At 38.9% G+C, this 26,885-nt stretch overlaps 1 protein-coding gene across 4 annotated transcripts in view; it reads left to right on the forward strand.

Annotated features, from left to right (window-relative positions):
- sash1a (SAM and SH3 domain containing 1a) overlaps positions 1 to 26,885 on the forward strand; it is a 200,299-nt gene that overhangs the window by 149,872 nt on the left and 23,542 nt on the right. For 2 of the 4 annotated variants that reach the window (XM_033991115.2, XM_055232351.1), the window contains exons 1-4: positions 1,733 to 2,434; positions 10,350 to 10,478; positions 21,204 to 21,254; positions 21,841 to 21,890. In XM_033991115.2, the coding sequence (XP_033847006.1) occupies positions 2,321 to 2,434; positions 10,350 to 10,478; positions 21,204 to 21,254; positions 21,841 to 21,890 (344 nt within the window). In that variant the 5' untranslated portion in view covers positions 1,733 to 2,320. Of the gene's footprint in view, positions 1 to 1,732; positions 2,435 to 10,349; positions 10,479 to 21,203; positions 21,255 to 21,840; positions 21,891 to 26,885 lie in introns of those variants that run through there. The other 2 variants (XM_033991113.2, XM_033991114.2) reach the window with 1 other exon arrangement.

Consider the following 26,885-nt stretch of genomic DNA (forward strand, 5'->3'; position numbering starts at 1 on the left):
CTAATTTATTGAAACAATTGGATGTAAAAAAGAAGAAATTGTTGATGAAAAGAAATGTCAAAGAAGCAAAACAAAAACAGCAATGTAACACTTTAATTACAGCTCTCTACTTTTAAAATCAAACTAAAAATGAACATTTTCACTTGGTTATTTTGTTTGAAAATGAGTCAAAACTACATTGTTCTCTTGGAACTGGATGACAAACACATCACATTTAACACTTAGCAGCACAGTGGTATTCCCCTTAACGGCGTGGTTCATAGTTAGAATTAATGGACAGTGTGATGATATAATTACTGAATTCAAACAATATATATATTTTGATTTGTGTAATGACCACCAAAGTTCAATTTTATCACTGTTGTGTAACATTATGTTTATGAATGCAGTATATAAGTAGTAACATATGTTTAAGTGTTTTATTCCCACGGGCCTCTTTGGACATATAAAACTCATGTTGCAACTGTATCCAGGAGTATTACCATGTCACCAGTTATCTTTTACATAGTTATAAGGTTACAGGCCTGGAATGCACCATCAGATGTGTGGTCCTGGTTGTACTTGTACACGTGATTGCCGGTCTAATCATCTTGTTAACCATGAAGAAAAGTGTTGTTTTGCCTCTCTCTCTCCTCTCTCCATCTCTGGCATCTGTCATGAGACCTAGCAGCTGTTGGCGCTCTGAGAAAATAAAATTCCACATGCAACAACAAGACGAGTTTCACATCTCCATATTTACAATACAGCTGCTCACTGGAGGAGCGTAACAAAGGATAGCCGTGCAATTTCACGCTTAGACATAGTGCCTTTCACTTTCACTAAATCAAAGTGCAGTTCAGAGGCCTATTTGCTACTGTTAAAGTTTGACATTTAGACTAATATGTCAGCCATATTTCATAATTCACTCAACATTGCCATGCTTGGTTCTCTTTGTATTTTGAGATAGATTTATGGTGTATGCAGGCACCCCCTGCAAAACATTTTTCCCATGCGCTTTTTTGTTTTTCATACAATTGTGTGGAGAATGTGCTTTGTTCACTGTTTCTATTGAAGCCGAGCTGCATACAAGAGACGTATGGGTGGAAGGCAATGTCAGCACAAGATAAGTTTGAAACACTGTTTTGAAATAAATTGTTTCACAGTAAGTATGGTAAGTTTTTCTGTTCAAAAATGTTCAGTGTTGGAATGTAACTAATACATACAAGTCTACATGTACATAATGTGTACTCAGAATATTGTGATTAATTGTATTCTGGTAGAGTTACTTCTTCATTCGGTGGGATTCAGCATACAGTTACTTTGCTACAATCAAATGGTGGCATTTGATTATGCAATTTAGGCTTCAAACTGTATGGTATAAAAATGAAAAACAGCTGCTGGTGCAAGCATGTGTTTTCTTCTCTTTATTATAAATGCAAAACAAACTGCATTTTTTTTTGTTTATAATTCTATGTTGTGTTTTACACTAATATAATGCAACTATAATGTAATAGCTTATGTAATTAGAATACACAATGCAGGTATTCAATTGTCTGTAACTAAATACAACAAAATACAACATGTGGAAAAGCAAGTACTGGCGAAAATAATCACCGTATCACCTACTGTAGTACTAGCCTAAGAAGAAGTATCGCGTTATCTACATCCGTTTGTGGGCCGATAGAGGGCAATGATTCCGATCCGGGATGTCCGCAGGGCGCCCGTGACATGTGCGTGTGTTTGCTGCGGTCATGTTTTTGGGAGGAGGAGGAGGAGAGAGCACAGACTGAGGCGGGGGAAGCGCACAGTTTGGCCGCTGGGCAGCAACTTTCACAGCCTCTTTCTCCTGTTATTCCCCATAGAAACAGGCTTGAATGCGTCGCTTCTTTGAAATTATCGACTTCTATGAGCTTTATTACCGTGTTCTGTGGAGTAAGTAGACTTTTTCGCCTGCTGACGAGACCAGCCCCCCCTTTTTTCGCTTTGGTTTGACCCCGGGAAAGGCTGACTGCTGCCTGACGCGCAGAGCAGGGCGAAGAAGTTTGCTGTGAGAAGTGGGGGACCTGTTGCTGCTGCATGCCTGCGCACTAACTTTGGTTTAACTTTAACACTTAAATATTTACGCATGACTTATTGTTGGAATAGCGTAAATATGTCCGGACAAACTTTAGGCTGTGAGCTTCAACCCGTCCCATGCAGTCCTACTGGAAAACTACACCGGTGTGACATGGACCATTCTGCCTAGAGAGCAACGCTGGCCCCGACGTCCCAAATCACTAGTTCTTAAAACGAGGATTTAACGCGCACTTGAAAGTAGTTTAACGTTATTTATTGGACCACGATGGAGGGTGATCAAGGAACCATAACTTCTACCGAGGAAGCCCGGAATGATGGGACTTCTGCGGCTGCGTCCGACAGCTTTTCCCAGCTCTGGACGGACGTTATGGGGATGCTGGTGAGTGGCGTGTTGTCATTTGGGGGGATGGGACACACACACAGACACAGACACAGTAAACCTGCAAAAACAGTCAACATTTGCACTCTATCGTTGCTAGAGTGATAGTATTCACAGTCATGTAGTAAGTATGTGTGAACTACGTATCAAAACAATGCCAGATACTCCACCTGGAGCTCTAGTTTGTTTCTTACTGTGCTACAATCCTATAAATTAAAGTTTGGGTTAAGTTAGACCTGAGTTAGCCCTTGCTCAGGCTTAGTTTAGTTAATTTTGCTTGAATGTGGTCTATCTAACTTGTAGATTTGTTGAGATCTTAGATAAATCTGGATTCTGTTTCGTTAAAGTTCAGGTGAGATGATTTAGACCAAGCATGCCCAAACTGTGGTCCTGGGGCCAAATGCGGCCCTTAGACCAATTTTTCTAGGCCCTCAAGCTTCCAGGTGAATTGGCCCATATTACTTTAAACAGTACTTTTTACTGTACATTTCTGAAAATCTACTTTAACAAGACCATATCAAATATTTAATGTGTCCCATTGAGGATGTAAGCATGAATAAAAGTCTAGTGGTTCAGTCTAACTTGTAATAATAATGCAGATTTTAAGTATTCACTACATTGGTGACCAGTCTATAGTCCACAATTGGCCCTTAGCTTTGTCTGTGTTTTTATATGTGATCCTTAATGAGAAAAGTTTGGACACCCCAGATTTAGACACTTTCTGACATTAAAAGACAGGACCTGCAAACTGTTACTGTGCACTTTTGCTTATGCTAAGTGCACATTCAGTTCTCAAATTTGTTATTAAGAACATAATAGCATGGAAAGTATCTCCAATATGTTAATAATGTGCATTGTAAAAGAGTGTTGCTCTCATGTAGCCATTTGGCCCAGCACACTGCTCTTTTGTTTGCTGAGGCAGACTCTTGCAGCCCATTGATCTGGACAGTTGTGAGTGTTGCTGCCACTTCCAGAGTTTAGAGACTGAGGTGTTAATTTGGTTTGGTCTCGCGCTGGAGATGTGAATGGTTTGTAGGCGTCAAACTGTGTTAGTGTAGCGTAATGTAGTGCCAAAGCTGTCCAGCGATTCGTCAACCAGATTTTTGAGCTTTCTTTTCAAACGCACGTAAACATAACCAAATTTGGATACATCTTTATCACTTCGCTTATTACAGGCCTTTATAAGTCACACACATTACAAAACTTGTCCCTGTAAGTTATTAAAACTATAAATAGTGCACTGTGCCTTTAAAAGATTATGGATAGTATCAGTGGCCTTTGAAGTATGGAACAGTACATTTAAGTAGCTGCCCGTGCTAATAAACACAGCACCACGCTCTCATTAGTCATCCCTATGAAACACCCACAAGTTTTAAATGGCCCACGTCACAGTAAAACACAAGACACTCTGGCCAGAATTCCAGTAATGTTGTCCTGTAACCACACATTATGGTTTGTAATGACAGTAATAATCATCTTTTTGAATCAGACAATCTACTGACATGTGCTTTATCACCATGTAAGTTGATATAAAAGTGCTTATGAAAGTATTTTTCCTAGTGCTATTACCTCAACAGAGCACGTGCTTATATGTTTCTGCTTAAACTAGTTATACACATAAAGCTGCTGTGTAAGTTTCTGGTAAAGGGACAGTTACAGGTCAGATCTGGGGAAGAGGCAACCCATCTCGGAGTAACAGTGCATGTTTTTTTAGTGATATAAACACCTGCGATTGAATATAGGTAAGATCGATAAGTTTAATGCCATACTGTTGAACATTCTTGGCAAACCTACCTGGAAAGTTGCATTACTGCACCTTTAAATGGTACTCAAAATATTTTCCAAGTTACTATTTGTAGCCCTCGGGTTTTCCATTCTACATTCTGGCAGTTACTTCTTTAAGATAATGATCAATCTTGATAAAAAGTTGTAATGATAGACTTGAAATATTTTTGAGTTCACCTGCCAAACCAAATACAACCTCCATGTACACCTTCAAAATATAGGTCCTTCATGTTTTCACTGTAAATCTCATAAGAATCCAGTCTGGCTCTTTCTTCCCTCGCCTTGCTTAGGTTCACATCTTGAAAGGTTAACCATACACTGTAACCTGTCGTGGAATGTGTTATTAAGAATGCCCGTACAAGTTAGTCATTTATTTGAGGTTGCAGTTGTGTAAATAGCTCTTGGGCTAATTAAGAGTTTAAAGGCAGTCGGGACATTACTCAGTGTGAAATGCGGTTGGATTTAGTGACGCCTGGAAGCAGATACGGAGGCACGTTTTTAAGGTGAAGCTATTTTTCAGATGTGGGTTCTTAGTTATTAAACATGCACTATATGAGGGGTAAGTTACAGCCCCCATAGGCAACAACTGAGATGCATTGTGTATTCTTGAACAGTAGTGAGCATGTTTTGGACAGCTTTTCAAAGATGAGATGCTCCTTTATCCAAAACGGGGCTAAATAACACAATGAACTACTCAAAAACATACTTGAATCAGACTTTAAATGTTTTGTTAAATTAATCCAGGCCTTTAAATGGTTATTTTGGGGGTCATGCGCTGGCCTGAAAAGTTTGGGAAGCCCTGATCTGATTCTTCCAAAACAAACCATAAATCTTCCAAGTTTTCCAAGTCTTTTCCAGTATCAATAGGCCTTGTGGTTCGCCTAGTCGGTCTTTTTCATAGTTCTGACGTAAGCTCTGAAAAAATATTATGTTATAGATGCTGGTAGTTCATCCTTTGAGCTAAAAATACAATAGCGAGACACGATTATTGATTCAGTCTAGGAAGCATACGCTACCTCCTACGCAACACTTCAACTCCATATGCTTCAAGTCTCCATGCCAAGTTACATTTTATTTTGTCAAGTTCTTTTTCTGCTGTATCGCTGTTCTAACTCATTCTGTCATACGTTAATATTATTTATTTGAGTACGGATCACCTCTTTGCCCTCTCAGATTGCTCTGATTATTAGAGATCTGGCAGGTTTCCTATCTGCCCCCCTCTTCTGCCCCGGGATATCCTGAGGAAGAGTCCGAAAAAAGGGGTGTTGTCTACCTCCTGCTCTCAGTTTCCTCGACAGTCCCCCCCCCCACTGCCTTAATGGAATCCTCTACTATTACATGACTTCATTTTATATTAGAAAAGTGAATTTGTCAGAGCAGCCAAAATGCCAGCAGTGTCTTCTCCTGTTTCCAGCCACCTGCTTTTCCCATCACATCATATTTCACTTTTTGTACAAACTATTACAGTCCTGGCACAACGAATGTAGAACCCCGAGCCTACAATGGGCTTTTAATTGTAAACATTAGTCATTCAGACATTTTGGTGCTCTTCTAGCTTTCAATTTGGCATGCAGTTTTGGTAAATTAAAATGTAGCTACAAAAAGAGGACTAGATACTAACTAGATTTGTCCATATGTGGAATCGCTGCATTTAAAACACAGTAGAGCCATTAAAATGAGTTGCTTATTATTTCTACCATACATAAGCATTTTTCAACCTGTCGTTATGCCCCTGGGTTGTGTATCCAGTGAAAGGCATCGCTCCCCTGCCGCTCTAACATTACATCAGATGCCCTGCACAGCTATTGTAAACTGTTGTCATTGTTCTTTCCCTATGAGAGCACACAGTGACCCCAGGGACAATGGACAAGCCATGTACACCGCAGTCCACAGTGAAGGAACTGAATGCAAGCGTCAACCATTGACCTGGACAAAACGCCCACTACGAATTGGAATGCTTCTCTTCTTCTGGCTTGAAATGAGATATTAACGCCTTTAACCCATGAAAAATGTTGGTCAGGGGTTGCTCAGAAGTGGCTGAGAGAGCTGCATAGAAAAAAGTCAGATATTCTTGCAAATATGTGTAAAGTTATGAAGGAAGGAAATATAAGTTTAAGTAGTAAATGCTCTTCCGTGACACAGATTTATCTTTGTCTAATTACTAAAATATTCAAATTTCAACATAATTTGAATCGCTTCTGTCTTCTTTTGTTGTTTAATATTTATTTTTTTTCTACACTGGGCATGTCCAAACTGTGGCCTGGGGGCTAAATGCACACCTCAGACTACATTTTCTTGGCCCTGAGGCTTACTAGTGAATGGCCCAAATTAACAAAAGCAGTAATTTATGCTGCAAGTTTTAACACTTATTATAAATGCAATACCAAACATCAAATGTGTCTCATTGAAGTTCTAAACACATTTCCATGTTTGGTGACTCAGTTTAATCTATTTTAAACGCACACATGAATTCTTAACAGTAGCTTATGACCATCAGTTGAACCTCTGCTTTGTCTGTGTTTCAGCATGTGGCCCATCATGAGAAAAAGTTTGGACACCTCAGATCTACAAAAGTAAAATTGTAGTTAAATGCTAATATTGCTTTAGCTAATTTAGCACATCGAACTACTGTCTTAGGCACATGGTTATGTTACGTCATCTTACAATACAGCTATAAATCCCATAAATGCATTTCAACTGACAATTATATTTAATGAGTCATCTTAACCACAGCAGTAACAAAAATAATGGTAGCAAAATTCCTTCCACAAATAGTCCAACTGTTGTGGTCTGAATACCGTATTTCACACTATAAAGCAGCCACTTAATTTGGTCAAAGACTGGCACTCATCACAAGCGTTTTCCAGCCCATAATGTTTTCTCAATCACTCTTCTGTTTGTCAATTGCGCAAAATCTTGAGGACAGAATTGACACTTTGTTCTGTCCTCTGTTGGGGAGATGCCATCTTGAAAGCACTGGCAGGGAAATGGCTTTGAGGAGTTTTACTGTAAATACAAGCTCATCTGAACACGGGTGTTTCTGAGGCTGTTGTTGCTATTGTTTGAGTCAGTGTGGGGAGTTGGCTGCGGTCTGGTCCATGGGTGGAGGACTCGTTACATCATAAATCTGTTCTGTTAGTCCCTAGATGTTGGAGCACAATGGGAATTTTGCTGCTTAATAACTTGTGTACTCCTACAAGATTCAATATTTGTCACCAAGAAGTCATCATGCCTTTAGAATGTGCACCATGTAACTTTTCTGGAGAAGGTTCCACCACCTGTTTGTTTCCATGGAAATGTTATTTCTTGGCCTGGAATGTTCCACAGTATGGTGTTAAACCTGCGTACCTATGCAGATGACACCATCAGGCAAAGTTACTGGTCAGATCTGTGGAGAGGCAAGTCCACTCACTCTAATAACTCCATGTTTTTCAAGGCAATGTAAACACCTGTGATTAAATAAATGTGAGATAGATAAGTTTAACCACACTGCGGAACATATCCATGACGCACCTACACCAGAAAAGTTGCATAGTGTAATTTAACCCCTCATCTAATGTTGTTATGGTAACCTTTTGGGAGCACCCTAGTAGACCTTTCTCCTACAAGGCTGTCAAGGGAAAGTGTTGTTACTGCTAGCTGATAAAAATATAACTGCATTACTTCGTATTAGTATTATAGTATTAACACAAGTAAATCAACCACTACTTAAGTTTGAGACTGACACAAAAAATAACATTTTTAAGGCCCTTTCCTTTTGCACTGTATAAATATAATTTCTCATTTAAAGATTTTCTATAAATGCACATACAGTATTATAAGTATATTTGCAGTACTCGAAAAGTAAATTTTTGTATTTGAATTATTTGTCTTCACTTTCCCCTGATATGATCTTTCCCCTGATTTCACGTGCATTCTCAGATGACGTTTACACACACAACAGTGGGCCGTATCACTTACACAGCGGAGGTGGTCAGCTGCCTTGTACCCCAGTGAGCTCATGCCACTGGAGAATTAAAAGAATCCTGACTATGCGCGCGTTCACGAAGACCTAAGCACGCGCTCCATCTGAAAACAGCCAAACACGTGCAGCCTGTCTGTACATGTCCAGCTTTATCTACTAAGGTGACCGCCGGAGAGCTGAACCTTACGTCTTACGATTCTGGGGAGGTGCTAAGATGTGTATAGCAATGAAAACACGCTGTACTTTTGCAATTGCGAAGTGGAAAAGCTTGTGTCTGATCCCACTGGGGATTCAGACATCTGCAGACAAGATTTCCTAAGGAGTCTAGGAGATGACAAGGGAAGACATTTGTGTAAGACTGTTATTTAAAATCAGAGTTAAGGTTAGTGCAAGAATGTTGAATGTTTTGTGTTGTACCCAGCCAGTCCATAGTTAATTTTAGGGATTATATTTAGAAGGTCATGATCGTCTCCTTGGAGAAACTTAAGATCAATACCGTACTGTGGAACATTCCAAACAAAGCATACTCATGGAGACAAGCAGGAAAGTTCCATAGTGTGCCTATTTCTTTTGCACTATATTTTACATCGCTATAGCTGCTCTTCTTCACCCACACAGATGATTTGCAACTCCTATATTGGAAAAGCACAAGGTTATGAGCCAAACATCAGTAAACAATATTAAGTAATGGCCTTACATTCCACCTCTCTCTAGACTAAATATTATTAAAGCTGCTGGTTATTGTCCCAAATTTGAACTCATAAACACATACACATTCATTCACAAAAGTCTGTCTGGGTGAAGTGTCTTGCTCAAGGACATAACAGCAGTATGCATAGACTCTAATGAGGGTTAAAGGGTTTCATATTAACCTGTTTAGCAAGATCAGCCATGCTTAATTCATACTTAATTATTTACCATGTTAATGTCACAGCACTGCAGCCCAAATGCGTGGTTGGGTTGTTTGTTTTGGTGTTTTGGTGGAGGCATTTCCTGCACATCGGCAGTGCATGTTAATGCGCCATCTCTCCGGCCCGGTGTGGTTGTATACTACACAGTCTGTGGTGGTTCGCTCACAGGGATCCATTCATGTGAGGTCTGGCACCCAAAGGAGAAGAGCACCCATCCACAAAGCCTTAGACTGAGGAGGACTGTTCAGAGTGCACACACTGACTCTATGCTCCCTGTCTGCCTGGCACAGATTAGGTCAACACCATTCAGTATTCAGCAGCTGGGATTCACTCACACGAGAGGACAAGAGTTGCACAATATTAGACAAAATAACAATAAATAAACAATAACTATTTATAATTGCATGCATGATACATAAAGGTGCACTATGGAGCTTTTCTGGTGGGAGGACTGCCACATTTGTATCTCCGTGGGAAATGTATTGCTTTTCCTTGAATGATCCACAGTATGGCACTTAATTTATCTATCGTCTTTTTATTATATTACATGTGTTTTTATTGCTCAAACTTTGATTAACAGCTGGGTGCCCCTGACCTATAACTTAATCTGCTGCAGTCATGATTGTCTCCATAGAGAAAGTTGAGTTTAATGCCATACTGTGGAACATTCCAGACAAAACACACCCATGAAGACAAGCTGGTGGTGAACCCTGCACCAGAAAAGCATATAGTATTTCAAAACCCAATGTCACGTACACTTACAATTGATCCCATACAAAGGCACATGTAGGCATTAGTACACACACACACATTGCTATAGCTACTGAACTAATTACACATAATGACTTAGTACCATAGTTGTATAAGTCATTATAAAATGTAGTTCATACTCAACATTAGTCAGTTCCTGGATTGTATCATTTGTAAGGACGGACTGAATGACCTCTGGAGAGTTTGCCGTACGAGCACTTCCAGTCTTTGTATGCAGATGAAGGTCTCAGAGTCAACATAGGATGCTGTAGCCCAAACAAGTGCTTATCTGATACAAAGGAATTGGGTCTAATGTTCAGTGGGACTATTTCTCAAAATGCCATGGACGTTTACTGAAAATAAAGGTGTGTCTAAATCTTGGTTTGGTAAATCTGCCTTAAAATATGTATTTGTAAGACCTATTCATAATTTTCAATGGTGCCTTTTTACTTCATTATTTGTATGTTTTTGAACTAAACACTCCTCTTATTTTGTGTTTCTACAGGATGGTTCACTGGGAAACATAGATGACCTTGCTCAAGAGTACGCAGAGTACTACAACACCTGTTTCAGCGACGTCAGCGACCGTATGGAAGAGCTGCGCAAACGAAGAGTCTCACAAGAACTAGATATGGTAAGGTCATATACTTAGTCCAGCCGATTGTAAAAAAAAAAAAAGTTACTATTTACAAAATGTGTGAAAATGTTGTTGAGAAAAACTACTAGAATTGTATCCCAAGGTTTTTTTGTCCAAATAGTCTTTCAAAACACACTAGGAAGTCCCTGAAGTCCTTTGTCGCAGGATGTAGGGTAGTGGGGCACCCCTCCCGTTGCCAAGTTTCAAGGAAAACTATTTAGGAATGTTGCACAAGAGAGAAGCCACCCCATAGGCCCTCATATAAACAAGTGGTATTCTACGACCAACATCCTAATGGCTATGGTCAGTTTAAAATAGGGGTTGCAAGGGGGTTGAGGGTTCAAGCCTCGGGCAAAGGATATCTGTATGTACATGTATGTTCCCCTCAAGTTACTTCAGTTACTTGGTAAGAGAAAATTGTGAACTACTTTTTGTTATATACTTGTTTAGGATGCATTAGTATCCAATATTAGAATGCAATGAAAAATCCATTGAATAAGATTAAATACTGTAACTGTATTTGTTAACAGTCTGTCACCACTGAGTTAGCGTATCACGGTAAAATAATTTGTTGCATATAATCCCCTCACACATGTACCGCATTACCTTTAAGCCCTTTTGATTTTAGCCCCTGTCCAAAGATGTCTGCACATATATTCTTTCTGTCATTACCGTATTTCCCAGTTTAATGGCACAGACTCTTCTTCTTGACAGCAGGCCCATGTGGTTCTGGTTGAGTTGGCAGGTATGGCTTAGATGGAGCGCTGATTTACTGGAGTCTGGCTCACTTCACGACTTAAAGGTAGATTAAAGAGAGCTATAAAGTGAGCATGAGTGGTGAAAGTAATCAATATGCAGATTGGGTTCTCCATATGGTGGCATGTGTCAATTGTTAGAGATGCATTATATAGGGTAAAGTACAGTTTTTTTTCTTGTGTGCAAGTGAAAAGGGTATATAGTGAAGAAATAAAAATGAAAAATACCTCCACCAAAGCTTGCAATGTTAACCATACAGCTCCATGAATTTAAAAATCTTTTAGTTAAGGCGTCAGCGCTCATATCTCAAAATTGCATCATTTTGTCAAACTTGATTTTGACACTAATGAAAACGCACCATACTTGATCCCGTTTTCGATACTACAACGGCAAAATAGTGCAATTTTCAACACAAAACATTGGTATCAGATCAGTTAGTGTCTTCATATTGATTTCATCGGCTTAACACTGCTGACTCTACATACCTGTGCTTAATCTTGCATTTGAAATGATGCTTTTTACCTCTGGAGTTTGTTGTTACATCCTGTGGAGATAAAACAGAGGAAGGGGAAGCAATCAGGGCACATACGCTTTGTGCATGTCATGTTTAAAAGAGGAGAGCCGAGGAGCAGGATGTGAGGATGAGAGGAAGAGCGGAGGAGAAGAGGAGAGGACGAAAGGGAGCCTGCAGCTGTCCTGTCGCTCCTCAAACTTTGGCAGTAAATAAAACACAAACAAAACTTGTGGGAGGGAATATAGGTCAGACAACACCGCTCTCATACAAAGCACTAACCCACACCACTGAATACTGTCTCATTCAGGTGCAGAAGTTGAGTTAGTTTCTGTGGTTTTTCCCCAGGTATTATAAGAATAAGCTGTTTTCCCCAAGTAATTAATTATAGGGTTGTAGGCTAAAATTTACTCTGTGATGTTTTTAAAAAGTAAAGTTTTACATAAAAAAACATAAAATAATTAGTTTTCCTTTTTAATTTATGAATTTAATCAACATAGTAATCTCAAAGGTAATAAACGAGAACATTTTCAACAAATTTTCATAGTAAAAGTCTAATTTTCCAGTCTTAGCGATTTGATTTGTGACTCTGCTAATTTAAATCCTACCATAATTTTCCACCGAATGCTTGAATCCTTAAATGCCACTCACTTCATAGCCTCCCTATGACAGTACTGAGTGAACTCGGCTGATGATTTAGGTGAATATTCCGACCGTTTCCTGGCTCTGATGCAGCGGTCTGTCTGTGGGTCATTAACGGATGGTTAGGGAAGGTCACACGAATGCTACGACATTTAGCCACCCGCATAAGTGAGAGATCTGACCTTTAGCGAAAAGGCTAGTGCTATAAAAGGTACGGGACAGTAGTGATGCAACAGCCAGCTCACAATGCCCACTTCAGGTCCGGTTATTGTTTTATTATTAGACTGTTGACTCCCAAACTAATGTGGTCACTTTATATTAGTTTAAGTGTATTCATTATGACAGCATTTGCCCATTTTAACAAAGTGAGGGGGATAGCGTGCACCAAATTTAAGTCTGGAGTTACTTTAGGCCAGTGTTTTTCAACCCTTTTTGAATAGAGGCACACAGTTTTTTCAGCAACATTCGAGTTAAAAAAGGCTTATATAATGTGGTGAATTTTGTCCATCCCACTGTCTGATTCTTGAAGTACGTCAGTGGTGATTGTTTTGCATTCTGGTGTGGAGGTTTGCTTAGTACACTCCAAAATGGGAAATCATTTAACTCATAATGGCAATACCTCAAGGCACGCTCGTGTTCCCTGCCACGCTGCTTGAAAAACAAAGCATTAGGTGGCAAATTACACAGAACAATCTTTATTATATTCCAGATCAGGTCAATATGAACAAACATTTCACAAACTGAGTGAATTTGCTTTTTTTTTTTTTTGCCTCCATTTCGAGGGGCCTCTATTGTGTTGGCATTACAGGCCAGCGATGGAGGCTCTCTGTGATTGGACAATCGCTGGACCTCTTCCTGTCCAGCTCTGTGCGGGTTGTTCTTGTGCATCTTTGTGTTTGTTTTATGAAAAGCACAGACAATCGGGTTAAACAAACTTCCCTTTTTCCACATATGAGACAGGAAGTGTGTCTATACAAGCGGGCACTTTCCCAGCGCTCCTATAAACAGCATACGTTACAGGGGCACTGGCTGGTGGAGGGTTGGATGATATGAAGATTATAGCTGAAAGTGCCTGAAATAGCTGTCATTTTTAAGCTTTGTCCTAAAATTAGTTCAGAAATATTATATAATAACTACACCTTAATTACCCTAAATAAAAAATGAATAAATACATAATTGATGATGAACAAATACTTAATTAAGAAAGATTCAGGCTTGGAGTATAAAGCCTTACTCCTAACCATAACCCCTCATTATGTAGTTACTAAGTCTGGATCATTCTTTGTTTAGGCTGTAAATAGTATAGTTTTTATGAAAATATTATAAAGTGTTACCCACAATTTAAAACCACAGCCAAGGTTTGGTGAAAGTCTTATCTAATCAGAGGAGACAGGCCATAAAAGTTTTACACTGACATCAAAGTAGCTGGACATTTTATCATAACCAATCACAGCTGTATGTTAACGGCTGTTTGAGGCTTAAGTTTCTTGCTCAACTTGCTAAAACCTAGACACCAAATGACGGAAGTAATGCGTTGCCCTAAGGAACTGAAAGTTATTTAAGCGCTTTCAGTATTAGTTTTTGACCTCATGAATGAAAAGTCACCAGCATAAATCATAACAGAATTTATATAGCAGTTTAGGTTATGTTCACCTGAGCTACAAGACAGGTCAGAATTCAGTAGTGGAATTTAAGTCAACAAATCTACAATCTGGCAGTTAAACTTCAGTTTATGGTTAATAGCTCTGTAATTACTGGCTCTATTCATATGAAACAAAGACTCCAGAGTTCAACATCCTCTTTTTCATCACGAATGAACAAATAGCTTGAGAAAATTGTTTCACTCCAAAATTGTTCAACCCCAAAGATGTGATTGTTGAAAGGACTTAGAGCCATAAGATTAATATGGTGAGTATTGCGAACTTTGAATATTGATGACAGATTTCTTTTTCTCAAAACTACTTCATACCTTTTTCAATTTTTTTTCAACAATTCCTCACAAACTGCCAATTGACTGATGTAAAACTATGACAAAAATTTACCACAGGTACTATCCGACCAATTAAATGAAAGACATCTGCACTTCAAGCCAAAAATTGTATTATGTCTATGTGAGGTAGGTCTATCCATTCACACAAGCACCGAGCGACATTGACGAGGCCCATTTATTTGACCAGCTGTCTGAAACCCTTTAGATGTTGATAACCGTCATAACTAAAACATTTTTGACACAACACAAGATTGATCCCGTAGCCTGAGGATTTCTGTAATGTTTTTTTAGTTAAGTATTTTGACAGTTGAAGGTCGAGACTCTGGTTCAGACTCGTGCGTTTTGCCACTAGCTGAAAGAGCCCTGTGCTAAATGGACTAATGTTTTCTTCAAGCCCATTTATCAAAGTGGGTCAGTTCACCAGGGTTAAAGCCTCGACGCTGAACCAAGACAAATCCTATGTTTATTTACTGTAGAACTTCTGACGTTGTAGTTCTAAGATGCACCTTTCAAATGTTTCACGATATTGGTATAAACTTTTGGAAAAATCTAGCTGTATATTTAATGATTTTTTCAGTATGTTTTGTTAATCCAAATGGGATGGCAGAACTGTTACTGGAATGTGCAATAACTTTGGTATTTTGGTGGAAAAACCCAAACAAAAATGAGCCGAGGAACCTTAGGAATGTGCCACAGTGCAACACAATTTGAGTAGTTAAGAAATGGTTTATGATTCATTGCCACTTTCAATCTGGGCTAAGGTGGAAAACATTACTGGATAAATAATACAACATTTATGCTGTACTCTTTTAACAGAGTATTATTGAAGTACAAATACTGCAGCTACTAATTCACTGCTAATACTTCAACAACCAGCCTGTCACATTTTACTTAATATTTGGTTATACTAGTACTACAAGTACCACTACTACCAATATTACTGCATTACTACTAGATATTCTTTGATTCACTGCTGCAACAACTTCAACAAAAACAGTCACTCACTCTTTTACCCCTTCCACTTTATCTGACTTTTTACCACCCTCAAAAATGCTACAAAATTACAGTTTTTAGAGTTTTTATGGTAAGACTAAAATTAAAAGTACTACAAGAAACTGCAGCTGACTTCTACCCTTTACCACCTGGATCTGGAGACCACATTCTTTTCAAGTTTATAGTAGCTACGTATAAATCAGTTTAAAATGGAAAACACAGATTTGGTCTAGATGCTAATGGCTGCACATGTTATCTTTTTATATATACTTTTTATGCGTCTTCCAGATGAGCCAGTTTTGCAGGTCCCTTCGGTACTAGTGCGTGTATTATTTGGATGCGTACCAGGATTTCCAGTTGGTGTCTGTCCTTCCATCGGCGCGCCCACCCAGACTCACCCAAAGCCAGTTGCCTGTTGCCAGTTGGCATACCGTCCCATAACCACCTGGTTCCTCTGGTTTAGCTGCATTCACTCCATATGCACCTTTTCCTGGCTACCGCACTGAGATGGCTTTGTGTACACTGTGAGGGAGTAGTACGCAAAATATGACTTTAGTGAGAGAAATTGTATATAGCAGTGACAATATCTGTACACATTTTTAGACTGTTTCGTGTCTATTTTGCTGTTCATGAAAAAAATTACAAAATAATCATGAAGTTAAACAATAATAAAAAAGTTTAACAAAATTAAAAAAAAATAAATAAATACAAAATACAAAAAATATTATAAAAAATATTACTATACTATAAAAAAATTACTATAAAAATTTAATAAATTAAAAAATATATATATATTACTACTACCTTAATTTCTAAGAGGAACTAGGGGCAAGTTTTTTTCAGTGTTTTGACTCTTGTAGTTTGAATGATAATAGTAGTATAATAGTATTACCAACTGAAGTACTGGCTGTATTATAGACATGAGTGCATACACATTGCTGCAGAATAACTCAACAGCAGTACTAGTTTTAAAAGTAGTAGATATCCTGATATCGGCCAAGATACTGATAATAATATGCAAGTAATACAAGGGAAAACATTTGGAGTATAATATTTCTTGTTTTTATATTGATAACTTGGTCATTCAGTGTTTACCAAAATATATTACAATTACCAATCTATTTTAAAAAAAATGACTCAACAACGTGCATTTCCTCATTGTAATTAGCTTCACTGAGGCTTTCACTGCTTCTGTGCTTAGTTCTCATAGCTGACATTGTGCTCCTCATTAACTCAGCCTCTCTCATATCTAACTCAATCCAGTCACGCTTAAGCAATCAGGATTGGGGTTTGCCTGCACATTCCCAAACAGCCCTGAAGATATTGACTTCCATTGAGGAGGTAGAAAGTAGGCCAGTATCTCCTAGTATCTGTGGCTGGGTTCATGTAAAGGATAGTGCACCCCTCTGGGAGTGTGTTGTGAGATCTAAGACTTAATCCAGACATTCAGAAGCCATTGATTTGGAATTCTCTTTGAAAAATATATATGTCTAGATGCACCAGCAGTTTCTTCACACATCTGCATTTCTGCTACGAGACAACTTAAGGTTATGATGCATTATTTGTACTCTTACCATTATTGTAGGTATTCTAATCTGTGTACAAGTTGAAGTATTATTTGTAATATTTGCCTTGCTATGGCTCTGCAACTATTAGGGCTCTAACTAGTTTGGCTGGTGTTGCTTTCATTTCAGCTACTACTTTTAAAAGTCACTCAAGTAGAAGATCTGGAAAAGGGTTAAAATATGCTTTGGAAATAATTTATGTTTTTGAGATTTGATAATTCGCATTTTAACACAATGAGAGAAGACCAACATTTGAACTTCTGACCTAGTACAAGAATGTCATGCAATTCATAACATATTTGTTGCGGTCTGCACAAGTTAGACATTTATTTAAATGAATTATACAATCCCGTGGAAACTGGATATTTATGGTTATACATTCTCCAGTAAATATGTATCTACATTCCTCAGCTCAATATCTGTGACAGATTCCACCTGGATGTAGGTTGTGTTTGTTTTGCACATGTCCTCCATGTGAGAGATCGTACGCTCAGATAGAAGCTGCAGAGCCAGGAGTGTAGACACCACACTGCTTCCTCTGCTGTATCTTTGGACAGTAATATGGATATATACGGGTTGTTTTGGGATATGTCTGCTTCCGATTTTTAGCTACAGTCCTCAAAATTCCAGTTTGAATGGATGCAATTATCAAACCTCAAAGACTACAACTATTTTCTGTGATATATAACTAGATACATATCCATTGGTCTAATTCTGTGCAACACATGCTAACCTTGTATTTTATATCAGGAGTTCCCAAACTTTTCAGACCGTGACCCGACAATGTTGATGACCCACGGCCCCCGCTTTTAAAACATTAATCAAAAACTGAATTGCGAAAAAAAAAACCCAACACTATTATTTTTCCATTAGCCTAGCGTGTTGCCATGGTTTTGTGTAGCTGGGGAGGTAGCTTGTTCTCAGACATCTGTAGAGACAGCAGGCAGCGTGCCCAGTGATATCTTCTGTCACCGTAGGAGAGCGATCAAAGCGGATCAGATAGTAAAACCAATCTGCCCTACCTCTGTGAAAGTATGCGCATTATGCATGTTGGAGAAGGCCAGGGCAGACTTTGACTTTCTTTTATGTGTGTTGTTTCTTACAGCCTCCCTTTGTAAACACAGCTGATGCCAGTGCACAAGGTCTTTTATTTTCTGTGTCTGTCCTAACCAGATTCATATCCCCGCCCATGATTTATAATTCTATTTCACATTATTTCCAAAAAGTTGTGAAGGAAATAAACACGAAAACAACGGCTTTATACATCTTTTGAATATATATTTGATTTATTCTCAATAGAACCAATCACAAATGAATCTTTTAATTTACAATCCCCCAACATTTTAAGATATGTTACTACTGTTGAGTAATAATAAGGATGAAACATTAGGACCAGTGCCATAGCGATTAAAAATTTTAAACGTTTGAATGTGAAAAAAGTCCTCAAAATGTCACTTACAATATGAAACTCAAAACCACAGATAGTACTGGAATGCATAAAATTGTCAGATGTTGAGGCCGGTGCACTTCATTTCTTTACTTTATCACAGCGAACTTGACTCAATATTTAGTAAATAAATGCCAGTGTGACATTAAAACACATTTATTTGCATTAAACAATCTCCTCTACTGTACACCCACATGATTTAGGCCTCTTGGCACTTTGACTTTCACATCCTGTGCATATGAAAATGTTGCTGACTGGTACCTGCTATCCAACTTATGGGAATCTCAGTAATCCCAGACGAGGACAAGCATTTAGGACAGGAGCTCTTCCAAAAGCATTCCTGATTTACACGCCACTGTAACATCCGGATCTGTGCTGTAACTACCATAACAGACAAACAAGCCAGGTACAGGCCTCCCACTGTTCTAGTTAAGACTTAAAGATAAAACCAGGCAGACTGTCTCTTGTCTTGATTACTGCTGGGATAAGTATAGGGCTACGGCTCATTTTGGGGTGGTTAGCCGCCTCAGCACTTCACCTCTTTGGATCAGATGACCCTCCGGGCCAAAAGGAGCTCTTAAAGGACGTTATATCACTACTGACTAACTGCTAACTATTAGCGGTCATTTCGTCACGGCGAGGGTGTGGTGGCATTGTCCGTGCTTGTTCAAATCTGAGACAATGAAAGGTTAAGGCAAAGGTTGTCTTCCGGCGACTGTTACTTATACTGTCGTTTATAGCGGAGGGGTGGTGGAAAGTAACTGGATATTCGTTCATTTAACACTAGTTGTTTTGTTGCTGTAGAAACCGTAGTAGTCGTAATAGCGATCGTGACTAGTAAATATAGAATTGGATAGTTGCTGTGCTGACCTGGGTAAATTGAGTGTGTCACATTTGGAAGGGCATCTGATATAAATCTAGAGTTGTTATTATGGGAATTAATCACGGCATATACTTTACAACCTCCTTCTCTAGTATTTGCTGAATGGGATATTGGCTTGCTTTATGTGTAAATGTGAAAGTAACAGCGATGAAAACTTAGATAGAAAGTAAAAAATAGGAATTAGGTGATGGTGATTTATATTCAGCCTAGACAGATTCACTTCCTCACAAAAACACAAAAAAATGCAAAAAGTCTCATGGCTGTGTGAATGACCTTTCTATTTCTGTATCACATGTAATTTTTTAAAACTAAACAACTTCCCATAAAAAGAATGTGTTGCATTAAGGCCTTGGTCTTTCGTCACATCTCCCAAATATCTGATAACACATATTTTAGGTCATGAAAATAGTTAAAAAGTGAAAAAGTTTGTTATTTTGATTTAGTATTGACACTGTTTGTTACCACAATAATAGTACTTTAAGTTACTTCCAATAATATAAAACTATATTATATTTACTACAAAATCATCAAAGGTGTGCTGCGTAGTTTTTCTGGTGGAGTCTAAAGTATGTGGTAAATGTTGTATATGTAAAACGTACTATATATATATATATATATATATATATATATATATATATATATATATATATATATATATATATATATGTTAAACAACAAAATGTTACACAGTGCAAAAAAATACAAACTAACCTGTTTTTGTTCACTGCTGAACATGTCCATTGAAAAATTAACCCCCTTCTGAGCCCTCTGCACCTTGGGGTCAGATCTCCCGGTCTGTCAGTATTTTGCACTGTCCACTCAGTGGCCCTCGGGAACGCACTGACCCCATCTGTCCCACCAGCGGTGCACAGAGCGTTATGGACATTTGCACTGGGGTCAGACAGGAGAGGCCAAAAGGAGTAGTAAATCCTTCCACTTAGTTTACACTGAAACAACATGAGCACGAACCATCCAGTTCAACTCTGGTTTACAGTTGTCTGGTGCTATGTAGAAATTTCATATGTCAACAAATGTTTTAAGAATACTCTTAATAATTTACACACAAAACACAATTATAACTTTTTCATTCAGTAACTATTGAAATACTTAAGCTTAAAGGGTTAACTGAGATTAACTTTACAAGATCCCTGGGATAAAGTAATCTCTCATTAAGTAAAGTGTTCTTTGATGCATATTTTCTTGAGCTATATCGCACTATGAAATTAGTTTTTGTGACAGATCTACTGAGAGTTTAAACATGCGCAGTATTGCTATGATAATTGTTTAAACTGCTATTCTAACAGTTACAAGTTTAGACAAATGGATCCCAACAACATTACATTTAATGACTAACTCACAATTGTCTTAAAACTCTCACTACAGAATGTGTGACAGCTTCAGAGACGTGGATGTAATCTGACTCTTGACTTGAAGGCATGTAACCACAAGGCTCTAACTCTAGACACAAAGGCAGGTGTTGCTCTGCAGTTAAGACACCAACATGAAAGTTGTAATCAAATCCACCAATCATTAGACTTTCCCAACGCTGGCTGTTCTATTGTGCGTGAAAAGCTATATCTTTCAAATACAACTCTAGAGCCTGGTGTTTTAATCCAGCGGGGACAGGTAAAGCAGGTTTGGACACAGGCTCAGACTTGTTAAATGGTGTCTTTCGCACGTGCTGAAGTTTGTTTTCACACACGGTGCAGGTGTGTCAAACCTCACCTCAGGTCTTTCCCACATCACACCATTGTTGTACGTATAGTATACATATCATATACTGTTTCTAAAGTCAGTTGACCTTTTCCTTAACGCTCATTTCTTGTTTTGCCCTGTTCCTCCATGATTATTATTCCTGGCCCCCACAGTTTGTAGTGAATATATTCCATTGTTATTGTATGTTAAACACTGACACCTACCTTCTTTTCGTTATAGGAGAAACAGGATTCAAGCACCACTTCCCTGCAGCTACGCTCTGAGATCCAAGTAAGCAAAGCTACTTTTATTAGACTCTAGTGGGCTGTGCCATCGCAGAAATCATCACACTCAGTTCAAGCTCATTATTCAGTTAACAGACAACGATCATAGAGTAAACATTTTTTATAAATCAGTTTTTACATATTGTAGTCTAATTAAAGGCACTGTACCCTATTTATTTTTATTTTTTTTACAAAATTTGTCTTTTTCCCCATTCCAGATATATTGCATAAGCAGCTCTTGAGGTTAAGCAATGGCCGCTGTCTTGATAATTAGGAAGTGTACGTTAGCATGGTAGTTGTTAGCTTTACTGTGACAGAAAAACAGCACTCTAGTCTCTGAAAATTGTGAAAAACACTTATAAACTCATTGCGATGAGTAATTAGGGTGGTCAGAATGCATAAGGTAAATAAAATAAAATAATAAATAAACTTTGGAGCAAACCTTTTGAAAACTAGTTCTTTTTTCACATTTTTTAAGACATCAAGTACAGTGCCTTTAAATATTTTTGAAATTTAGCATGCAAACTACTTACAAGGAATTACGAGTGAGTCTTTAATATAGTTATACTAACACATGTCTCCTCTCGCCATAGGAGTCACTGGGCTTCAGCAGTCAACTCTCCACTCCAGAAACTGACCGAAAGTATGTTCCTCTTCTACCTCTCCTTTACAACATCATGTGACTAAGACCAGCCCTGGACAGTGAAATATGGCTGGATTTACACGTGTGTCTGTTTAAGTCAAAACAACACGCAGAGCTGTGGTGTCTGGGATTCATCAACATCTATAGGGGGAGCATAATTCACATTTTCCTGGTCAGGCGTAGCAGATACTGAGGAGCGTGTCAGGGCATGCAGGTTTAGGTAGTGTCGGGGAGAGGGACGGGTTACCCCTGTGGTTTCCATGATTGTAGGTCATGGGATTGCCCGTCTTTATGAGCGGGGAGTTTGATGTATTTGTGCCAGTGGGACATTTTTCCAGAAATGTTATTTATAAATTATCAATACAATACAGGCATTCTTGTAGGAAGCAGTGAATGACTTTCATGTGATTAAAAAAGCAATGAAGCCAAATGTGTAAAAGTTACACTAAGTAGCTGCTATCAGTTTTCGAAGTAAAGTTGTTTAAGTTTATGTACCCACCAAAAATTTCAGTATAGTATTTAGTTGTATTTCACCAGTTTAATTAAGCACTAGTTATTTAGGATTGCACAAGAAATTACTGTACTGTACTCTTACTGTCACAATTCAGTTTGATTTTTATAGATTATTTACAATTTCATGAGTAGAATGTAAGTATGTAACAATATGGATTTCCCCTTATGTTAAATTTGTGGCCCATTACTTCCCTCAATTCCCTTTATTTTCCATATCTTTCTATATTCTGCACCATACTGACTTTGACGCATGCAGTACTAGGTGGTCCTCCAAACTCCCACTCTCAGAGAAAGGAAAACCACTGGCCACTTCCTTGGGCTGACCTGCCCAGTCCTCAGCCTATTCTCTGGGCTTCCTTCCTCCCTTTGTGTCCAGTCCAGGAGAGAGAGAGGAGGGGGAGGAGGAGGGGAGGTAGTAGTCCAATGATTACAGCCAAGAATCAAATGCGAGATGCCTGGGTGGAGGTCCTTCTCCCTGGTTCCTGTAACACTACGACATTTTTTCAGTCTTTTGTTTTATATAGAGGTAATTCCCCAAAGTGAAGTCATCGCAAAAAGCTCTACTCCTCAACTTGTCGGCATAACATCTCTTTGAAAACTACCCCGCTGTCAAATAGTATTACGTTTAGCACCCCACACATGGAGAATGGATTTTTGTGTAAAATTATGATTGGTCTTTTATCCTTGCCACTGATCGTCGCCCCCTTGTGACCCCTGGAGGGATAGTCACGTGCAGGAGAGGAAGCGCATACCTCGTACATGAACTCTTCTCCCATGGTTGCGTGTATTGCACAGACACATGTGGAGGGTGATGCGAAACAGATGCCAGAATTTGGGATGACGTCGGCTATTTGAGATCGAGAAGAGCAGAGGGGCCCCAAGAAAAGAAAAAAAAAAAAACTTAACAAGATGATTCCCTGTTATGGCCTGGCTCTGTACTGTGTAGCCATGGCTTATATGTATGTGCTATTCTTGGCTGTGTAAAATGCAGGTTGCCGTGTGATATACTGTTGTATCACCTACCTCAGACTTTTAGGATGGAGGTGTTACTTTGAAAATTTGCTGACAAAATGTGATGGATGAGTTTTTTGCTACAGGCTATTCAAAACTGGAATACTTTGAACAACAGTTTTTTTTTGTTGCCTAATGTTTTCAAGCTGCACCATGCAACTTTTTTCTGGTGAAGTCTCCACCATCTGCTTGTAGACACTTTATTTATCTCCAAAGGGGCAAATTAAAATGCTAAGAATGTTCCACTGTACAGCATTACATATATGTATCTGCAGGAAGACAACCAAGTGACGACAGTAGGTCAGATCTAAGCCTGAGTTTTCAATAAAAACACTTGCAATTGGAAAAATGCAAGATAGAAAAGTTTAATGCCGTACTATGGAACATTCCAGGCAAAGCAATAATAGCTTCATGGACAGGTAGCACTTAGTATAGCACATCCTCAGCAGAAAAGTTACATATTGCATCTTTTAAAATGAAATAAGAAAATACTAGGTATTTTAGTGTCATAATCATCCCTAACCTACGCCAAGTTAAGAACAGTGCAAGGTAACAACATGCCAGGATTATAGTTGTCCCAGGGACCTATCAACCTATTGCTTTGAAGGGGCTATCCACTCTGCCACACCGCTACTCCACATACCAGAAATGTATTAAACATGGCATCTTTACAAAGTTTGTAATATATCGATTAAAATTTTAAATCTGTGTATGTTCAGATCGTTTCTGGAAACTAAGCGAATAAAAATTTGATCTTGTGTTCCAAATTGAACTCTATTTTATGTTAACGCCTCTAATTAAAAAAAAAAGCAATGAAGCTAGATGCTAAAAGACGACTCTCCTCTTTCTATAATGAAACCGCACCCTTCTCCCACTTTTTTATGAGCCTGTTCACAAAGTCCATTTTTATGTGACACTTCTTTTAAAATTTATGTGCTCCTATTTAATGCCCGAGGACTACATCTCCCTTCCCCCGTCAGTTCATCTTTCACTACCTCTTTTTCTCCTGCACCATAGTCCTGTTCTTTTGTCCCGCTCCGTGAATGGGCCCCAGGTATAGAGATTCATCAAGTGCAGCCAGACTGATAGACACGCCGCCTAAAAAGCATTCCTCAAACTCTCCTATCCTCACTCTAGACTCACCGCTTCGCCATAGGACAATGGCACCCTTAGGACCTATAGTCTCCGCCATGTTGGTACTGCCAGTCCTTCTTTGTCAGTTTGTTGGCAGAACGTGGGCATAGCAGTGTTTATACCCGCTATGGAGCAGGCGCTGACAGAAGGCTCTTAGGGTTCAAACCGGGGACTTCCTGTTTTGGAGGGTGATTGATTGGTTGGTATTGTTGCCAAGAACGACCGCAGGCTTATCAGTGTAGTTACCAACAGGAGTAAAAGGGTCTTGATGAAAGAATAATGCAAGGAGGTGATTGTGGACCGTAACAGTGGAGCCTGTTAAGTCTAAGACGGAGAAACTTCCAACACTGTGTCTGGGTGGGTTTCCCCCTGGGTACTCCAATTCAATTTGCAGCTCTACCTAAAACATGTGAAGTACAGGCTAATCCTCTTACGAGATACTATTGAGGCGGATCATCTGTAGCACTGGGTGAAAGATGGGTCAAATACAGACAGCAAGGTTCACCAGGCAGATTATTAAGTTTCCTAATGCAAAAGTGCAAGTATCCTTATAGAACAATGGGTTTTTGTGGCAGTTATTAGATTTTTGGTCTATTAGCAAGACAGTTCAAGAAAAAGATAGCAGGATAGAATATTTACCATTGTAATCTTACATCTTAAGGGAGTTTTTTGTGCCTTAAACGTGTATTATGTGTCTCTTTTCTTCGTTTGATCTAGGTTTAGTTTCAGCTTAAGTCCAAATTTTGATGTGGTTTGTGAACATGGGAGTTCTTTAGTGAATATCTTGTATATTTGGGAGGTCTCAGTTGTATCCGTCCTCAGTCAATGCTCATTTTTCAAGCCCCTTATTTCCCCAAAGCGTAAATATGTCTGCAGTATTAGTAGAAGGTGATATTTCCCTGCGCGGTGATGAGTGTCTTCCCTCCCTGTGACCTCCTCTCTGACCCCAGTCCAGCTCATCCCGGTGCTGTTCCTGTAGGGCTGTTCTGTCATAGGGTCACTGCCTCTCATTGTCTTTTGGCTCGCACTGCGTCACTTCAGTCCAGGTGTTGAGCATTAGCTAGAACGTCAAAGTGAACCCCAACCAGAGTTTTGCTCTCCTACTGAAATAGACCAGAAACAGCTGTCATACATTTGTCAGTAAATGTTTTTTGTCGTGTTTCCTGGACAGTCATTTTGTCATTTTGTCACATGAGGTTGAGCTCCTGGTGATTCATGTGTTAGTATTGCTGCCCCTTAGCACATTTTTGCACAGTTTAGGCTATTTTAAGAAACGTCAAGATTAGATCATTCGAATTGTATCCGTATCTTTTCTTGTAAATGTTATATACACACAAATATCAGAACATTTTCTTACAGCTTTATGCAGTGTCAATAATTAAAATAACTAGCCGCCATGCCACCCTTTGTCCCATTTCTTTTCTTTATTTATTACTCCAGTCAATAAACACAAGAAGAAAAAGATAGAATTTCAACCAAAGAAGCCAACAAAGAATAATACATGTCACACTTTTTAAACAAAATAATTAATTTAATAAGATCAAAGCAGAAGTGGCCTCGTTTCTGTTTTAGCGTGCCAAAGTTCCAGGCTAATACCACCTCCTCTACATGAGTTCAGCCAAAGGTAAAATGTAGCTTTCCATATTATCTCCCATAGACAGTTAGCCTCTTATGCAAATGCGATGTGTTTTTACTGTCCTTTTCTCAATGCGGGCCAGGCAAGTGCAAAAGATGGCACGCTACAGATTTTAAGGTTAAACCAATTAAGTTGCCAGGCTTCTGCACAAAGACATTCTAAACTGTGTCTATGCCAGCGTGCGTGTGAGCTTAATTTATAGAACATGGACGGATGGAGGGATAGAGGGAGGGGGCATTATACTGCTCTTTCCATTGACGAGCTTGAATTAGCCTCAGCTCGTCCCCTAGCCTAGCCTATCGGGGAGGGAGGGGGGCAGAGGAACACAGGGGCGAACCATACAGGCCTCGATTCAATTAGCATATCATTACGTTACCATGGCAACCAGGGCTTTAAAACAGGCACCAGTATGTCCCCGATGGTTTGCGAAAGAACTAACTAAAATTCATGAATTCTTATATATGTAGTTGGTTGTTGGTGTGATCAGTTTTTTTGTTTACCATAGATACCCAATTATAAGTAGGTGAGTACAAGGAACGCTCAATAGATCCCTTAGCGCCCCAACTGGCCACACATTTGAAGATATTCCCTCCATGAATTATAAATTTTAGATGGGTGTATTGAAATGAAATGGTGGTGGCAGAGTGGTTAGCTTCCCGCCATTTTTGTGGTTCTGGATTTTCGACTCAGTGTTTGGTGAC

The sequence above is a fragment of the Periophthalmus magnuspinnatus genome, chromosome 24 (genome assembly GCF_009829125.3).
Source record: "Periophthalmus magnuspinnatus isolate fPerMag1 chromosome 24, fPerMag1.2.pri, whole genome shotgun sequence".
NCBI lineage: Eukaryota > Metazoa > Chordata > Actinopteri > Gobiiformes > Gobiidae > Periophthalmus > Periophthalmus magnuspinnatus.